We start from the raw sequence: 18,135 nt of genomic DNA, 5'->3' as shown, positions 1-18,135 counted from the left end.
GTATTCAGTCGTATAGAGTCGTAATGATACACAGTACGATACAGGTCCAATCAGACGCGTTCGGAAAGAGCTGTATACCCCCGGTTATGATAGGGCGCACTTGGGTTCAGTACCTCACAGGCGGCTCCCGCTCCACTTTCCCTAGGTAGGCGTGCCACATTTGTCGTGGCGGGGCTACCTCACAGGCGGGTATGCATCACGAACTTGAACCGGAGCTCGTGAGCTGTCGGACGCGGATAGCCAGACCGGGGGACGACGTGGAGACGAGGCGGGGAAGGAGCGGAGGTGTTCACGTCGAAGCGTCGGGGAACGAGAGTCGAGAGCGAGACGATGGGATGGTTTGGCATGCAGATGTGCAGTCGTGCACCTGACAACGGCGTGGCGAAGATCATTGTTGGCAATCGCGGGCTGCCTTCTGTGTGGGGGTTTCTAATCAGATATGGGTAGAAATCAATCAGGCGAACACACCTTGCGATCTGTGGGACTCATGGCCTTGTAGTGCTTTTCGAATTCGGCCTCGGTGCCGGCATTCTCTTTGTACCAGTGCCTTGCGTATGCCCACCTGATGATAGATCGATCGAAAGTCAGATGCGGTCAACAGCGGGTGAGGTACGTACTTGGTCCCACGCAACTCTGATGGCGGAGGCCACTGCGGGGCCTTGCGAGGAGGACGAGGTTTTTTGGATGCGGGCAAATTTTGAGTGGGAGGGACGTGCGACGATGTTGCAGCCACGCTCTCGGAAGCGACGTCGGCGACACTGTCGCCGACGGAGACCGGGACGTCGGATGACACCGGAGGAGCCTCCGAAACGTCAGCGGGCGGGCGCAGCACGAGGGAGGGTGAAGCGGGGGGCTGCGATGGGGTCTGTGGTATGGGCAAGGCGGGATGGTCAACGTGAGATGAGGAGGGATGGTTGTCTGAAGGTACGAGGGTGAGCGATGACGGCGAGGCAGATGGCAGAGACACTGGGGGGGCTGTGAGGTCAAGGGATTGCCCGGGGGCAAGGCCTGCTGCTGATGGGGCGGTGAGACATTCGGGAACGCGCGGGCTGGGTTGCAAAGGAGTCCTGGGTGGGCAAATGATTGTGAGCAGGCGAACGCGATCATTACACTACAAGACGAACATTGACGTCGATATCTACGGTACCAGGAGTGAGATGATTGCAAGGCAATAGATAGTGGAGTTTTTTTTTACCAGAGATAGGAGGCTTGGGCCCGCGCGTTGCTGGCCCGCACGTTGCTTGCCCTTGTCAGGTCGTGGGCTCGCTGGACGCCAATGGGACGGGGTATAGTCAGTGGCTGAACGCGTGTCACCGGAGGCATCGACCTGTGGCACATCGTGTCCCATCGCAAACGGTGTTACTCGGATCACGATACCTCTACGATGGGACACGTCGTGCTATAGTCCAATGCCCCCGAAGTATATCACCGGCCTGCTTTCCAATGGAAAGTGTACGTACAAGGGTCTCCTTGGGGATCTTGCGCCCGCACCCGAGCACGCTGGGGGGGTTTTTGCGAGGCGATAACTGCGTCGGCCGGGCGCTTGGACGAAGGGCGGGGTGAGGGTGGCCGAGGACGATTGTCGTCCGGGCCGTCGTGGGCGTCGTCCGGTGATTCTTCGTTGTCGGACAGGTTGGGCAGGGTATACTTGGCATCGTTGAGAGTAACGCCGGGGGGACGGATGTTCTCCCATTTGCGTGTGACAGTCTCGTAGTACGTGTGCGTCATGAAGAGATTGCCCTTGGCGTTGTTGTGACATAACTGGAAAAGAGGGAATCGCTTGCGAAGGGCCGAGTAGAAGAGCTCCTGAAACCAGACATCAGCCTCACGCCATTTCTTGGGCAAGGTATAGTTAGTCGAGATCGCGAGGCTTATCAACTGGCGCGCAAACTTGCGGGCATCGTTGATGTAGTCACCATCCGCAGGCGTGCCATCAATGTGCTCGATGTACAGGGCGGTGTGGTTCTCGCCCTGGGCTGACTTCTTCCTGCCTCGGATAATTTCCTCGCCGATGCGTGTTGACTTCCCGTTGTTGCGCTTGTATTCGTTCCATTCTCGCTGCGTAAAAAATTTCACCTGGGGAAGGTTTGTTAGCATGCATCAGTTACGAAAACGTCTGGATGTGGGGACCGTCGTACGTTGGGGAAGGTAGCCTGGTCGCGCACACAATCAAGGCCAGGGGGCTCATCCGGCACCAGGGATTCTGTGGGGGTCACGGATTCCATAACCAATTTCTTGAAGGTGGCTATAGGCATGGTCAGAACGAGACATGGCGGCAGGGGTCTGATACTAACATCGGACGTCTGGAGGGCCGTCGGAGGCGTCCGGGGCCTTCAGACCTTGCGCAATAGATCTACAGAGTACGGCGCCGTGAGTAAACAGATGACACCCATTCTGCGTGACCGTGTTCAAACTCACGGGGGATTCTCCGAGCGAGCTTGTAAGACGGCTAGTTGGTTGCTAGATGGACGTCGCAAAGAGATGGTCATGGCGCGGAGACGGCTGCTGTGCGTACCGGACTGCGATAAACTCTTGTTCTAGACGGTGCAGTCGGACTCCCATTTCAACCAAGGCGATGGAGGCATGTGAGGATGCCGAGGAAGAGGAAGAATGGGCGGGGCCCTGTTCGAGAGGTGAGTGTATGCGCTGTGTTTGATGAAGATAATTACTTGCCAAGCTTTGTGAGTGAGGTGCATATTGAGATTGATAATCTACAGTGGAGTGGTATAGGTCAAGGGGCGGAAAGGCAAAGGGTGCATTGGGGGCACGCGAGGGGTCAGCGTGTTGGAATCCACGCTGCCCAGTTTCGCGGTGATGTGACACATTGGGAATTGCAAAGGACGAGCCATAATGGGATATTTGGGAGTGAGACCGAGAGCGAGAGGTGTAAGGATCTCCCGCGCGTGAGCCAGGATACAGAGATTGAGACTGAGAACGAGACCGAGACGGAGAACGAGATCTAGAGGGAGAAGGAGACCGCGATCGAACACTAGCAGGGAGAAAAAAAGTATTGCGAGGCTGGGCAGGAGAGGGAGAGGATCTAGGCGAATATGCAGGCATGATATGTACAAGGGGCAAAGAGCGGGGTACATGAACGTCCTGCGCAAGACAATACTTGGAGGACTTGACAGAGTCGCATACACCTATGTCATATTAGGTAAGGGCGCTAATTAAGCTTGCCTTCGGGATTTGCAGATTGTCGTCTTCTGCAAATCCTCTGCAGCAACTGCTTCTCACCGCTTCCCGTCCCACCCGAATGGAACACATGCGTCTTCTTCGTGGCATGTGCAAGACCGGACCGCCCTACTCGGAAGAGGTGCCATGGCCAGTCCGTGATTTCCTCACCAGCGTGGAGGCGTATGAAGAACCCGAGTCCTCAAGTGACCCTCCAACGTATGTTTTGCCATTCACCTTGACAGGCTCAGATGTCTCACTGCTTCCCAGCGTTCCCTCAGACACAGAAAATCCCATAGCCCTTTTGGACGCCTTCGGCATATTCCCACATCGACCTCCGAGCTCAGATGCCCCGACCAAACAACACGTCGCGTACAGGCTTCTCCGGCTCGCCCTTGTTGCCGCGCGCGAGGCCTATCGCTTGGACACCAGCGAGGACGAGCCGCAACTGTTAGATAAGGATGCTGTGGGGAGCTTGTTCATAGAGGTGCGGGATCGCTATCAGAGTGTTTGCGAAACATTATGGGATGCTTGTCCCCGACGGCCACAAAGGTGAGCAATTATTTCATTCAGTCCATCTAGCTTTCATGCAGGGGTTCGTTCCATAGCCAAACTGTTGAAAACAGCGCGCACGGGCCACCGCCGGGGGGCTACGTGCTCCGAGATACAACTGGGCCTATACCTCTCCCTCATCCTCCCAACGTGCCCTCACACTCCCCAGCTCCCATGCCTGTTCCCCATTCTGACCCTGCACATCTTGGTCGCGCCATGGGCGCAGCATTTGGAACAACCCCGATGGCTCCTCCCACCATACCTCTGTCTCGCAGTCTGGTCTCTGGTTCCCGTACGAACTGCCGAGGAAAATCCAAGGGCCCGCCGCAAAAAACTCCCTACCCATCCAGGCCCCTCATTCCTTTCCGTTCATCTGGCTGGACTGAGACCGCTGCTCCCTGTTCATCATCTGCCTCCCCAGCGCGCCACCAACCTGTCGCTAGTATGCCCATGCAACCAGACCGCCCGCCGGGCCCTGCGTCACGCTCGCAATGGGATGACTTCGCCACGTCCTCATCGGGTTTCTCTCTTCAACCCTCCCTCTCAGCTTCGACTTCCAAGCTTTCGCGACGCAAGTGAACGCGCTGGCTTGCGTGTCTGTGCCAGAACAACAGTACTCTGAGGACTACTTGCGAAGGGTTTCAGACTGGATGCACCGGGCGACTACAGGACCGTCTCGTTCCTGGGCTACGAGTTGTTCACGGTCCATATCGGTGTCTGCCCACTTGACCACTCTGGGGTTCTGGCGTAGGTAGCATGCCGCGCCCAACTGTTTACATGCGGGTCAACCTTTCTCATGTGCACGTTATGTTGTCTCTATGAATCCTCGTGCGCGCTAGATTATGTACGTTGATCGTAATGAGATCTATTCTCCCTCATCATCAGAGTCCTCCTCGTGTGAGATATTCTCCTCGCGGCCGATACATGCGTTATCAAACCCCAGCCTATGCATAACAAAGAATCGGTCCGAATACAAATCAGCGGCATGGGGATCCTCCGCCTCCTCGCGCCTAGGTGGCAGAGGAACCATCGCAACCACCGAGGCGATGCCCTTGGCGTCGATCACCTCGCGCGAGGTTTCCCCTTGGTAGCGACAGGCCTTAAGAACACCATAAGACTCGCGCAGGATTGCCGGATCGGGAGGGGTGAACACGGAAACCATGGCCAGGGTCATGTCGACGTCGTCTGTGCCACCGTCCTCCAACATTTTGCGCAATCTAAAAAAATATTGAACCTCAGCATAGCGATTGTCTGCTAGCTGAAAAAAACAGTCATTGAATCGATAACCAAGTATTACATATCCCAGAGGACTCACCCTAACCATGCGCGAGCGATGGACGGGGCGGCCGCGTTTCTCACCCGCGCATTCCTTCCAAGCTGTGCGCGCCACCTGCCCATTGGGAAGGCGCAAACGTCCCCAAAAAACCAGCCTAGGTGTCCATGGTTCGGGCAAAGTGACACCCTGAGCCCTAAGGAAAGTGATCAGTGCAGCTGAGTCGCCCGCTTGGATAACCCGAGGGCTGCGCATGGTGGGATGCAGCAGGACGTATTGACCGCCCAGCTCAACGGCCCCGCGGGGGAGCTGTGGGGTCTCCTCCAGAGATTCCGGGAACATTGCGATGAGGGCGCTGACTTGCGCGCGCCGTAAGCCGCGAAGCGACAAGTTCTCGTAAGGTTTTGAATGCGACCCAATTTCGGCTGTAAGATTGCCAATGGCGTTTTCGAGTGGCCACTGCGAATGTAACCACGCTGGGCCGACGCGCGCGTTTTCGGGCATGAGATGTACAAGCGCATGCAAGGCCTGGCGGCAGAAGTGAAGCCTATCGACCCGACGCGCATAGTACATCTCCTCGAATTCCTCAACATACTCAACCAACAGCGAGTGGGCAGACGGCCGGAGGACGACTGGGGTTTCCACGAGCAATGCAGTCTGGGCCCCGGCGACTAGTTTGCAGAAGTGTCCATAGTATTTTGGCTTTTGCACAGCCCAGAGGAAGCCAGGCAGGTAACCATAGACGTAATACATATACTCCCATGCCTTGTATCCACTAGAGATCTTCTCGGCAGGATTCCGCGGAGGACGATCAAAAGATCCAGGCAGATACAGAGACGCGTCGCCAATTAGTTTCCCATGAGCCTGCCAAGCCTCGTCGCCAGACAAGCAAGCCCAGTCCCAGCCCGCCAGAGGATCAGTTGACTCAGACCGGCTCAGTTTACCACGCAGAAGCCCCAGAACGAGCTCAGTGACATTCAGAGTGAGCAGATGCATAATGTCCGCTGGAAAACTACCAGGAAAGCCACAGTTGATAGGAAGTCCCATAAATAGAGATGGTTTCGCAATGCCGGTTTCTAGACGCTTGCGCGTGTACTGAGAGAGATTCGAGCATTGCAGGAGCTCGCCAAGCTGTCGCCAGTACCTTTCCGAGCCGCTCTCGTCAGTCGGGGGTGGGTTTCGGAGGATGTAGTCTGGATGGGCGCTCCCCCGCACGCGCTCGTAGTCCGGGTCCACCGGTTTGAGCATGGCAGCGTAGTAATGGCCCCCTCCCCCAGGCTTCCGCCGTCCCTTGAGGGGACAAAACAGCCGACACCCGTGCGCCCCAGAGTGTCCGACAAGCCCGTTTAGATACGCCATCGCAGGAGTGTCGCCAGTAGCAAACAAGATGATAGGTCGTGATTCCACGACCTTCTGACGATACGAGTCCCAGATTTTGAGGGGGGTGTTCTGTAGCGCCGCGACGTGATATAGCCCAGGAAAGAGAAATGAGTCAACGTGCTTCGGCTTCTTAGGACCCGGGATAAAGGCGCCAGGCAGCACGTAGCGTTTCTTGTATCGGATGTCGGGCGCCAAATCGAACAGTACCCAAATGTAAATCCAACAGTCGGACTGTTTCGACTCATATAGCTGTGCACCGTCCAGGGAGAACATGAGAACAAGGTCGTCCTCTCGAATGGTGCCCGCTTCGACGAGTTTGAGGTATTCCTCCGCAAAGAAGACGTCTTCAGCGACCTCGACCATCTTGTGTGCGTTTGCCATGTCCAAAAGGCGCGCCATGACCTGCTCGCGATGGCGCATCCGTTTCGCGCAGTGTCGCGAGCGGTAGAGCGCCTGCACCTGGGGCCCGAGCGGATGGGTCTGGAAGGTCCGACGCGCTACACGTTTCCTCCCCTGCGTCTCGTACCGTGCCATCCCACACTCCTCGATCGGGCAATGATCTAGACCAGCGAAGGGGCCCGTATATGCTACACAGGAGTCCGGGCACATGTCAGTAATGATCGGGACGACACCGCTGAGGTCTTGAACAATTTTTTGCATCGCTTCGTAAGTCGGTAAGGTGAGGCCCTTGTCGTATTTCATGATCGAAGCACGGTTGTCGCGATAGGCCTTTTCGGAGTGGCCATTGGCAATAAACTGTTCAATCGCGAGCCGGAGGGCGCTGTTCTCAGGCGCCTCGAGATCCGGTAGGTGTCCATCGTTGTCGGGATTCCGCATGCGTGCAATTACCTTCGGGTCCAGTCCAGAGTCCTCGAGTGTCGCATTTTTGAGAGCTTCGATGAAAGCCATTGAGTGTTTGAGCTCGCTCAGGCTAGGTTTGGGGAGCGCTCCTGTCGCGTCGTACATGCCATATTCAGGTTCCCCTTCTTGCGCATCATCGGGACGTGCAGGAGCGTGCGGGGAAGACTCGCGTCGGTCAGAAACTTCCGGGAGGTCCTGGTCCATTTCCGGGAGGTCCAGTTCCACTTCCTGGAACGGAAAGGGATCCTGCGCTGGGTTCTGTACAGGGATTCACGGCACGTTAGCTCTGCCATGGACGATCCGCTTGCCTTCGAGAACGGCATTCTGCGTGGGCCCCAGGGCGGGTCTCCTGATCTAGTGCAATGGGCACCTACCTCGCTACTTCCCTGCAGATCCTCGTTGGCAGCTGTTCCAGAACCAGCCGTACCACAATCCAAGGTAGAAGGACCCGCGACCATGGACTGTGGTGTCTAGGGAAACCGAGGTCAGCCTTCGAACGGAGCACCCAACGCACGCAACGTCTTGCCTCTGTCTGAGTCCGGCGGCGCTTGGAGCCATGGGCCCCTGCCGGAGGTATACCTGTCCTGCCCGAGTCGGCGGACATACCAGCCACCAGGCCTTTTTGGAAAGCCTGTTGGATTGCCTGGTCGCGGTAAGGGGCATGGTTGAAATGAGTGGCCCGCGACACTTTGCGGCTGTGGCCTCCGCAGTACTTCAGACAGTCGCAACTCCAATCTTTGGGAGGTGACATCCTAAGGTGTTCCTGAGGCGAGCAAATGTGTAGTATACGCGATTGTAGACCCCAGAAATGGTGACTAACAGGCCTGGTAGGGGGGAGCACCAACGGCGAGCAAAGATCTGGCACGGTGCGGAGAGACAGCAGCACACCAAACTCGAGACAGACACAACTGTATGCATTACGTCGCTGTAGCTAGAGACACTAGGAGACGTTATAGCCTTAGAGACGTGCACGTCCGATCCGACGACCGTAGAGCTACTAAGAGACGTCAAACGGGCGCCAAACGGCGCTCATCCCATCCAAATCGACACAGGACGCGTAAATACGGCCATACACGATCTCAGACGCCCCAAATCGACCAAAACCATGCACGTTCTCACTGGGCGTAAGCATTAAGATGCTCCATCAAGATGCTTGAAGACGACTAAGATGGACGAGTGCAGAAACGTTCTGCACCGTTGTCGGGGGTGTCGGCCTCTGTCACAACGTATGCACAGGTTCTAATAGGTCTCTCACTCTGCTCTGCTCAATCATTGGAACGTATGCCGCACGTTGTACAGAGTCGAGGGTGAGCAGCTGGAAGATATGCGTGGGAGAGCTAAGTGGCTTAAGGCGCTAAGCCATTAAGCCAATGCACGGTTTACTGATGAGGCCTTCCTCGCCCCGACAAGGGATGACTATGTAGCCGGTAGTAGACGCCAAGATTGATCGCCCTGCGCTAATTTCCTTTCGTCGAGCACACAAATATCTGTCTCCTGCGTCCGTCTCTCTTGCAAGCTCTGGCTTAGCGTATATGTCTCGAAAGCTGGACAATCCTGCTATCTCGGTATCTATTATGAAAGGCCGCACTAGGAACCAGAGCTGGAATGCGATTAGGACTCATACCTCTCGCAGGTCTCCACGACGGTGTCAAGGAAAACAACGCCACTATCACTCGGTTATGTTCGGCTATGTGTAGAAAGGACCAGTCCTGGATAGAATGCGCTGGACTCAAAGAGTTGAGCGGTAAGCAGCCCTACCGTCACCATCCCGAGTCCCCTGTTGCGATCTTACATCATCGTGTACTATGGCGTCCTCGCCAGAAGTTCCCTGTTGCAAGCGCTCACATTGTTTCTGATCGTCTCGATAGTAGAACTCCAGCATCGATCACAGCCCCTTAGGTAATCTCTTCCGTGAGACCACATATAGTTGTTTCAACGTCCGTCTGCAACAGACTAACTTATTGACCATTTTCAACGTTCGTCCCCTCCAACAGATTAGCTCTGCAAGATGCCCACTATTGCTGCCCCAGAGAAGATCCTCGTGACCGGTGCTAATGGGTACCTCGGCGTGTGGGTTAGCAAGCTTCTCCTTGAACGCGGGTACTTGGTGCGTGGCGTCGTGCGCACCAAGGAGAAGGGAAACGCATTCGTGAAGATATTCGAGGAGAAGCTCCCCACACACGTCAAAAACATTGAGTATGTGTTGGTTCCGGACATAAGTGCTGTAAGTCTCCTGCGCAATCTTGATATTCGCCGAAGCTAATCAGCATCCCCGGACTTCTACCACTGCAGGAGCACGCATTCGATGACGCAGTCAAGGGTGTGACTGGCATCGTACACATCGCGTCGCCCCTGACAAACCTCGTCCAGGACGTTGACTTCCTTATAAGACCCGCGGTGGAAGGTACACTCGGGGTGTTGAAGAGCGCCCTCGCACATGGGTGCGCACGGATCACTCGTGGCTGATGTCGAGTCGTTCCGAGATTGATGTGTCTCCCATCCGCAGAACAGACTTAAAACGTGTAGTCATCACGTCGTCGGTCCGCGCGGTCGTGCAAGCTGAAGCGCGCACATATACTGAGGACAACTGGGCGGAGGACGCCGTCAAGATTGTGGAGGAGAAGAAGAACGAGGCGAACGGGATGTACATCTACGGCGCGAGCAAGGTTCTAGCAGAGAAAGGTATGCCCTCCGTCAGTCTGTATAAGATGCGGCGGGGCCACGGTACTGATGACATGTCCTAGCGGCTTGGAATTTCTACGAAAAGCACAAGAGCGAGATTGTCTGGGACATTGTTACGATACCCTTGGCCTGGGTGATCGGGGTGAGCCTGTACAGCTATTCAGCGACAGACTTGCTATGCTGACTTTGATCTTGATCGCCTAGCCGACAGTGGAGGATCCCCCATCACTGGAAAATATCCCTTCTACCGCAGGTTTATTCTATTTGATGTTAGTCAGTAATCCCATGTGGGACGCTATGAATGCGTCTGGCATCAACTATGTCGACCCTCGCGACGCAGCTGAGGCCCACATCAAAGCGCTCGAGGTCGAGGCAGCTGGTGGGGAGCGGATCATTGTGTCATCCCGTACGTTCGTTCTCGTATGCTTTCCAGCAAAATTGGACTGAATGGTCATACTGCTTCCAGATTGGTGCACATGGCAAGACTGGCGTAAGTGTAGCGCACTTGATACCTGTACATATGCTGGCTGTTAATCTCATCTGCTGATAATTCTAATTCACATAGGCAACAAAGCCGCCGAATATGGTTACTTCCCGAAGTTGGACAAGGGTGACCCGAAGCGGGGCGCGGACCTGCCAAGACGAATTTGCTCCAATGAGAAGGCGAAGCACATCTTGGGGATCCAGTTTAGGGTCCTGCCAGACACGCTGAAGGATACACTTGACTACTACAAGACAAGGGGTTGGCTGGCTGAATACGAGGCTTAGGCGCCACGGCAACGCGATGTCCTGTCCAGTTACCCGTGTAAAAGAAAGTAGATTGATACGTAAGATATGCCCTGGGATACATGGGATACGTGATGAACAGACCACCTAGAGAGGAGTTGTATGTAGCAACATTGTCCCATGATGCGAAGGAGTCGCTGAGCTCAGCTTGATAGATCTGGGTCATGTTGCGAGCTATGTACAATCCCTTGACTCTCATGGAAGTCCTGTCGACACATGTTTGGTCTTATTGACTGTTGCAGTGAGCTAACGGTGCTGCCTCTATGACAGTGAAGTGTACGGTATGCTATGCTTGGGGAGCGCTGCCCACGAAGATTGCCCCTGACCAGGAACCCTCCGCTGAAACCTCGGACTCATCTGCTCTAGTACACACTTGGCCAAAGGTTTACGCGGCATGGCATTGCATCGAGAACCCAGCTCACATTTGCATTGCACGACTCGGAATAGACGATACAGCAGATAAGCCCCTGACCCAAGATACTACATTTACACCGGTTAGAGAGCGGATGATGATACACGAGTAGAGACATGAGAGCGAGACGTGGATGATTGACAGTGGAACGTTTTCGCATCTATAATATAATTCGTGACGGTCGTGACGAGGGTTTCATGGCAAACGAGGGAGCGCAGTTGGAACGAGTGCTTCACTCGTAGATCTTGAGCCAGGCAATGTCGAAGTACGCGTTCGTGAACGCGGCGGGGTTCTCATTGACATAGGCTGGTGGGAGCGACGGGGCGTTAGCATGGGGGCTCGTAGAGGTGCACGGAGAAACCAGTACGCACTAGCACAGTCGCCAGGGCAGTTGTCAGAGTCGAAAACGGCGCCAGCCCAGTCGCCGCAGAACGTGAGATTGATGATCAGGTTCTGCGGCCCGAAGTGGGAGTTGATGTCGCAGTCTGTGTCCGGGAAGTACGCGAAGGGTTGGCCCTGATGAACGAGCAGCGTTGCGTGTCAGATCTGCTCTGCTCCGAGGCGGAACGCCGGGTCGAACAAGCAAAGTTGTGACAAACTTACCCAGCCGTCGGTGTCGATGGTGGTTTCGCCGTTCGCGACGTCAGAAGGGACGTTGCCGTTGCGGGGCCAGAACCAGACCTTGACCTCGGTGTCGGTGCGCTCCATCGCGTACCAGCCGCCGCCATTCGAATTGAATGAGGGGCCGTAGCTATTCGATTGGGTCACCTGGACCCCGCACCCGGCGTTGTTGGTGGAGGCAGTATCGCAGTTGTTTCCGACAGAATTCCTGTCCAGTTGGTATGGATCAGTATGTCATCGTGATCTGCGAAGACATGCGCGGGAGGACAAGAGACAGCTCAAATGGAAGCGCAGGTCGTCGACGAGAAAGGGGGCAGAACCCACCCTGATTGATCGCGCGATGACGGCATCGAACACCCTAGAGATACATGGACGTCTAAGTAAGGAGATACCATGAATACAATGTTATGATTCGACGGACCTGAGCTCGTGTGCAGCGTGGCCTGATTGGGCGACTGGTCGTTGACGCCCTCGAGGATGTCCACTTCACCTATAGGGGACGCAGTGAGGATCACGAGGTGTGGGTGTAGTGGCGCCGTGAGAACACTGACCATTGTTGGGCCAGTCAGCGCCGACCTCCCACACAGCGGGCCAGGTGCTACAGTAGACATACGTGTCAACCTACGCTCTACTACCGGTGCGGTTCTCTCGAGACTCACCCGCATCCTTGTGGCATATGGCGGATGTTCCAACTGCGCAGAGCACAGGCCAAGAGATGTCCACGATTAGATATGCCACTGTGAGAGCCAAAACATACAGAAACGGAATACTAACATGGTAACGTGGGTCGTGTATTGCTTATTGCTCTGCAGTCTGACCGAGTCCCGTCCGGGGCCACTTGAGCTCAGGGTCGTGGTGTGGTCGGCGCGGATGATGAACGTGTCCCCACTCGCAAAGGTGAGGTTCTTCGCAAGGGCGGTCGACTGATCCACATAATTCCTACAGAAGTAGAAGTCGGGACATGTCAGCGACGGATCAAAACAACGATATCGGTCCGCACATCCGCAGCGCGGAACCGGGGTAGACAATACGGAACGCCTACGTACACTCGACCGTGTGTAGGGTCGGAAATTGCCTCGTGGGTGAACGACTTGAGGAATCCAGTCCCCGTGTGGCTGTCGGACTGGGAGTACGTTGCGCCGAAAGCATTGACTCCAAGGCTAGCCAGAATAAGTAACGATAGGAGCGCGTACATCTTGTAGCAGGAGAAGTGAGACGGAAAGGAAGGGATCGATGAGGGGAAGGGGACGCTGGATGCGCGAGCTGGAAGGCCTCGAACTCAGGCTCGAGAGGAGGGGAGTTATGGAGGGATGCAGCTCGCAGCGAGGAAGGCCGAGGTCGAGACCAGCTACATTTATAGTACCGCTGTGTCTGCGAATCCGAGAGGTGGAACAGAATGGCGCCGGGCGTCCGTAAAGCGTGCCGCTGGCTGTGAATCAGATGGTGCGTGGGCGCATGCAGAGTGGGCCAGCATGGTAGGGCTTCCACTCAAGGACAGTGGCAATAGTCCTCCCCGGCGGCCCATGAGAACGTGAGGCACATGGGCGCACCGATGACCGGTGCAGATCCAACAGAGTATGGTCTCTTTTGACATAGGTGTCCACTCGGGGGAAGTCTGCGCGACATCAGCCACCCCACAAGCCATAGCGGCGTAGGGATGAGGAGCGAAACGCTTGTTTGCGGGAAGAATATACCCCAATTCAGTAGGTCTCCGATAATGATATGAGTGAGTAGAGACGCGAGATGCCCAAGGACTTTATGGTGGCACCAGCTGCTCGGACGCGGGATCGGACCCTGGCTTCTTTCTTGAGCACATGCCGATTCGGACGGCTTGGCGCCCCGAAGGGCACCAAGTCATCTGGCGACATACGTGGAGCTCGTGTCCTGAACGCTTGAGTGTAAGAAATCTGCTGGGAGCATCGATGTATATCCCTGCAATTCTCTTGCTGCGTTTTCCGGCACCAGCACGGCACCAAAGCGGATTGGACTGTCGTCCAGGCGATCTGCGCAGGGAAGTACGTTATTTCCTGTGGAGTCACGGGCTCGTGGACCGATGGACCTAGACTTACTGCTCCACCGTATTCCTTCGCCGTAAGGACGAGATAATGGGCGAATGGCACACGGAGGCTCGGAATGCCGAGGCTGGCGATTCCCGGCGCTGCGGATCTCTGATCTGCTGGAAGAGGAGTGGCGACCCGCACGGATATGGCTACGCTCAGTTTGAACACCGGAACAGACAAACGGGCGCGCGTACCTTCGAAATCGCCACACCGGAGATGCGTCCGTCGTCTCGTGCGCAGGTAGAACCCCCGGAATAGACGCTCTTTAGGGCTGTCGGGCGCCACAATGATGAACACCTGAGAGAGATCGCCATGTCCCCTCTGTGTCCTGACTGGACGAGCAAGTACACGAGGAGGGGCGGTAACGACGAGAATTCCTTAGTCAGGCAAGGGGCTTATCTCGTGATTACAATAGATGTCAGGGCAAAAGCACATGGGGCGGGGCGGAGATGCCCAAGAAGCTCCAGCGTTGGTGAAATTTCGGTGCCTTCGCTCACCAAGCTTCAAGGAGGGCGGATCGAAGTCATCAATTGGGGCTGCTTCGGAGCGTTGTATCCCTCGGAAGGTATTCCAGGCCTCGCCATGCACATAATGAACGGTGTACGAACTTTGCGCGCCCTGAACTTGCGGTACCGGCGTCCGAGGGGAATAAGGGCTTCAACTGTCGTGGGAGGCGGTAAGATGACGTAAGCTAACGAGAAGGGCTCCAGAGTCATGTCCCAACAGCCTCCAGTCGCTGCCAAAAGCCAAGCACCCAAGGTCCAAATAGTATAAGGTCCGAAGCCATGCGCATGTACAGTAGCTGCGTGGACGTCGCCGCGGCTCCGCGCTGACTTCGTGTCAGCCACTAGGTACAAGACGGTGGATCCCAAGTGAGAGACATGAAGTCAATGATGATATGATACGCCCCAAAGCGGAAGTGCTTGTCTCACGACTCACCATGGCGCCCATGCACGCAGCGGTCTGTGACCCATACGCCGCTGCATCAGCCCGGAATCCTGGAATCACGCCAGCGAAGGAACTCCAAGAGCCGGACAGATGTGTTGGCTAAGGACACTGATTGTGCCACGGTAGCCACAGGTTCATGGAGTGCCACATAGCGCATCCGAACGCGCAATTATACGGCGCATCATACGACGTGGCGCTGCCGATCTCTAACGCAAGCAGGGAGCTGTCACCAGAGCGCTCGCTTCTGAAAGATGATCAATGAAGGGATGCGGTACATATAGCATTGTACGGTGCATGATCGCATATGATCAGGATAGACATGAAGACTAACTGCGGGCGAGAGAAGGGTTGGCGGAACTCACCTTGTAATCCGGGGAAAGACGGCCGAAATCAGACTGGGCCGCTTCTTAAGGGGCTCTAGTCGCCGAGCCGAGCTATGACTGAGTGAACCCGCTTGTAGGCTGATAGTGATTGGTCGCGAGAAAGTGCCGTGCTTGGGGCGTAAGGGTGGGGTTTCCACGTCACGCACGCCCTGAGCATGTGGTGCGTGTTCGTCTGTATGAAAACCGCCGTGAGCGACGCATAGCAAAGCTGGCGCGAAAGGAGGAGGGAGGCACGGAGACATGTGGTAGGCCTTCTTGCTCGCCCCGTGTCAGGTAAGGCTCTTACCTGCGTTCGCACACAACGTAATTTACGGGAATAGAGGGACGGCCACATGCGTACCCGGAGGCGAGTTGCCGAACAATGGAGCCATTGGCTAACAAGCATGGTTTTCATGCTTCCGCCGGAGTGAAACAAAGGGTTTCGTCTCACCGGTGCGCCACGATCCCGACAGCCTACATTTGCCGACTTCGAACGACGGATGGAATCGATCTAGGCCGTCCAAAGGTAAGCAACCACACAACATGAGCCAGGGACAGAAGGGATTAAGTTGATGAACGCTACTCCCCAGTGACGAGAAATCTGGGGGATCAGTCTACATTGGCAGAGACTGGGCTCATTGGAGCCAGCACATGTTGCGTGATAGAGCAAATTTAATAATGCACACGCACACAATGACAGGAGATACCTGGATATCCGCCCAGAGAAGACACAACACAAGACAGTACAGAACAGGAGTATGCAATGGTTATAGTCAGAATACCGTGACTCACCTTCAAGCCAAGATCGCTTTCGGTGCTGCAGTCCAAACATCCCTCCATGTGCAATCAATGTTTCGAAGGAAGTCGATACAATGACCAGAGATAGATTGAAAATACTCGCTGAGCACCCCCAAACACGATACCGAAGGGATGAGCAGATTCCTCTTGCCCATACCCTGCACACCGCTACACTCGAGAACAGGTCGTCATGGATAATTCTCTGCAGAGATGGAACTTTGCGCCAGATGGAGACGCTAGATGGTGCAGATATCGAGCAAAGATTAACCATTGTTCAGGAAGTTCCTTCAGTGTCACTAGTGGAGACGCATGAGGTTACATGGAAAATAGCAGCTACTGACAGGCGAGGAGATGGAGGACGGAAGTACTGCTTGTTCGTTCCGGCGCTCTGACAGCGGCAACAGGCGGCATGCCATGTGGCGATCCCCGGTTTCGTCCGCCTTGAAGCGCTCGCCAGTGGCTGCGAGGATTCCGCACCGGGACTCCAGTGGTTATAAGCATCGTCAGACGACTATACGTGTCCCCATTGCGCTACAAAGCCCTGGGAGATTAGCTGCCCGGAATATGGTTTGAATTATTGAGTCATCGCTTGATCATAGCGAAGTTGGTGGAGGGACCCGCATGAAACGAGACTATGCCAAAGAAGCACAACCGAGTCCCACTAATCCCCATACTTACATAATTGAATATTGTCTCTTTCAAGCTATCCGATACCTATCGACAGATGATCTTGGTTCCATTGATTTGGGGCTCGGAATATGGTACAACGGAGTACTATAGTTCACAGAAGGGTGTTTAGTCGCGTTAGTGGTGAGCCACTCTCAATCTGCCTTCTACCGAGGACTGTCGAGGACTGACTGCTATAGGGTATATACCCAACGGTGACCATCATCTTGTTTGCCCTTGACAAATCTTAATGCGAGCATTTCGCTGCCGGCACCGTGCGCATGGCGCCAGCGAACCCGCTCGCTACCATTCAAGTCGCTCTCCTTCTCAACGTTCGGACGTCGATTCGGACGCCAGAACGGAACACGAGAAGACGCGATCCAGCTTCTTCCGGGTTGGCAACGAAGCGTTATGCTTGTCCGAACGAGCAACTTGTAGAGCTGGATAAGGAAGGTTTCCGTAGTATGGATGACATGAAGACGGGATCCCCGTGAATCCGAAACCTCGGCCTTGAAACAAGGACACTTGAGATACTTGCTGAAGAGGCGCTTCGCAGGGATTTAGAACAATGATATGCAATAGAAAGTGTGCCATGCAGAACAGCGACTATGATACAGAATACGTTTCGGTCCACCGCCCATGGGCGATTGTCCTCTCCCTCACCACTACCCGTCTTCGCACATTCCGGAAATTAACCAAATTCGAAGCTCATACTCTCGGCCGTTGCCTCAGCTCGCACTCGCAGAAGTGCAGCATCGTCTCCTCAATTCGCGCCGCCAGCGGACTTCCGCCTGCCACCGTCGCCCTATATCAGTTCTGGGATGTCTTCCACGAGCGCGAGCAAAACGACAGGATACTCACAGCTGGTAGCCTGCGGCGATGAAAGGGACGAGGAATGCCACTGTGAGCGAGGCACCTATCTTCACAGCAAACTTGCGCTTGTTTTCGTAGGAGAAGGGGAAGTTCTGCAGAAGCGCGCGAAAGGGCGTTAGTAAGGAGAGGTAGGTGAGAGGAAGGAGAGGACGGACGTTGTGTGCGACGTGCTCCCTATTCGTGTAGAGTGTCCTCACGTGCGAGGGCGACGTCCTAGCAAGGGTACGGAAGGATGTTTGGCTAGCTCGGGCGAGGGGAGACATGGAGAAATAGGTCTTGTGTTGTTGGACGATGATCGTCGAAGCCAGCGAAAGTGGGCACAAAGTCTGGGGCCAGATGCAGAAGAGAGCACAGTCAGAGACAGGAAAGTCGCCAACACAGATGGGGTGTGGCTACGGTCCCGTGCAGGGTTATGTAGGTTCAGCAAGAATAAGCTCTCCAGAGTCGGGCCACCGACGCGCATGTCAATATCGACAGATGCTGCAACGGGCGCAGGTCTCAAGACCCCTCTAGAGCAGGACTAGAATACATCTGGCCTGGGAAGGCCCACCGGCATTTGTCCCGGCAGAGACAGATGTGGGGCACACGGAACAGCTGTTCAATATGGGGCAGCTGACCATTTGTATTAGGCTTCGGTCTAGGAAGGTCGAGAGCGTGAGCATCCAGGTTCCATGTTTGATCATGTTT

The 18,135-nt window shown here is 55.3% G+C and overlaps 6 protein-coding genes across 6 annotated transcripts; 2 read left to right on the top strand and 4 right to left on the bottom strand.

Moving 5' to 3' along the window:
- Nucleotides 1-51: 51 nt before the first annotated feature.
- Nucleotides 52-2,489, bottom strand: DICSQDRAFT_183850 (uncharacterized protein; the record flags this gene model as incomplete). Its single annotated transcript, XM_007370828.1, has 9 exons — nucleotides 52-415; nucleotides 469-562; nucleotides 618-1,067; nucleotides 1,125-1,138; nucleotides 1,196-1,266; nucleotides 1,461-2,076; nucleotides 2,139-2,245; nucleotides 2,295-2,353; nucleotides 2,419-2,489. 9 exons carry the CDS (start codon nucleotides 2,487-2,489, stop codon nucleotides 389-391), a joined length of 1,509 nt encoding a protein of 502 aa, XP_007370890.1. The 3' UTR covers nucleotides 52-388.
- A 767-nt stretch (nucleotides 2,490-3,256) lies between these two features.
- Nucleotides 3,257-4,112, top strand: DICSQDRAFT_174957 (uncharacterized protein; the record flags this gene model as incomplete). The annotated part of the gene is made up of 3 exons (XM_007370827.1): nucleotides 3,257-3,393; nucleotides 3,445-3,726; nucleotides 3,953-4,112. The coding sequence occupies 3 exons, from the start codon at nucleotides 3,257-3,259 to the stop codon at nucleotides 4,110-4,112; spliced, it is 579 nt and encodes a 192-aa protein (XP_007370889.1).
- Nucleotides 4,113-4,732: 620 nt separating this feature from the next.
- DICSQDRAFT_17386 (uncharacterized protein) lies at nucleotides 4,733-4,969 on the bottom strand (the record flags this gene model as incomplete). The annotated part of the gene is made up of 1 exon (XM_007370826.1): nucleotides 4,733-4,969. A coding segment is annotated over one exon (237 nt), but the record flags the coding sequence as incomplete, so codon positions are not given.
- A 4,058-nt stretch (nucleotides 4,970-9,027) lies between these two features.
- On the top strand, nucleotides 9,028-10,808 carry DICSQDRAFT_183849 (NAD(P)-binding protein). The gene is made up of 7 exons (XM_007370825.1): nucleotides 9,028-9,464; nucleotides 9,533-9,681; nucleotides 9,747-9,922; nucleotides 9,985-10,064; nucleotides 10,127-10,328; nucleotides 10,389-10,412; nucleotides 10,488-10,808. Exons 1-7 carry the CDS (start codon nucleotides 9,249-9,251, stop codon nucleotides 10,688-10,690), a joined length of 1,050 nt encoding a protein of 349 aa, XP_007370887.1. The 5' UTR covers nucleotides 9,028-9,248; the 3' UTR covers nucleotides 10,691-10,808.
- Nucleotides 10,809-11,299: 491 nt separating this feature from the next.
- Nucleotides 11,300-12,947, bottom strand: DICSQDRAFT_113146 (2 beta-glucanase). The gene is made up of 9 exons (XM_007370824.1): nucleotides 12,788-12,947; nucleotides 12,516-12,680; nucleotides 12,401-12,433; nucleotides 12,293-12,339; nucleotides 12,163-12,231; nucleotides 12,066-12,099; nucleotides 11,724-11,949; nucleotides 11,492-11,636; nucleotides 11,300-11,426 (listed from the first exon to the last, which is right to left on the bottom strand). The coding sequence occupies exons 1-9, from the start codon at nucleotides 12,934-12,936 to the stop codon at nucleotides 11,353-11,355; spliced, it is 942 nt and encodes a 313-aa protein (XP_007370886.1). The 5' UTR covers nucleotides 12,937-12,947; the 3' UTR covers nucleotides 11,300-11,352.
- A 4,184-nt stretch (nucleotides 12,948-17,131) lies between these two features.
- DICSQDRAFT_141295 (uncharacterized protein) lies at nucleotides 17,132-17,885 on the bottom strand. Its single transcript, XM_007370823.1, has 3 exons — nucleotides 17,604-17,885; nucleotides 17,437-17,540; nucleotides 17,132-17,366 (listed from the first exon to the last, which is right to left on the bottom strand). Exons 1-3 carry the CDS (start codon nucleotides 17,709-17,711, stop codon nucleotides 17,339-17,341), a joined length of 240 nt encoding a protein of 79 aa, XP_007370885.1. The 5' UTR covers nucleotides 17,712-17,885; the 3' UTR covers nucleotides 17,132-17,338.
- Between the last annotated feature and the right edge of the window lie 250 nt (nucleotides 17,886-18,135).

Source organism: Dichomitus squalens, assembly GCF_000275845.1.
Source record: "Dichomitus squalens LYAD-421 SS1 unplaced genomic scaffold DICSQscaffold_77, whole genome shotgun sequence".
NCBI classification, from domain to species: Eukaryota; Fungi; Basidiomycota; class Agaricomycetes; order Polyporales; family Polyporaceae; genus Dichomitus; species Dichomitus squalens.
This window is presented reverse-complemented; position numbering and strand designations above follow the sequence as displayed.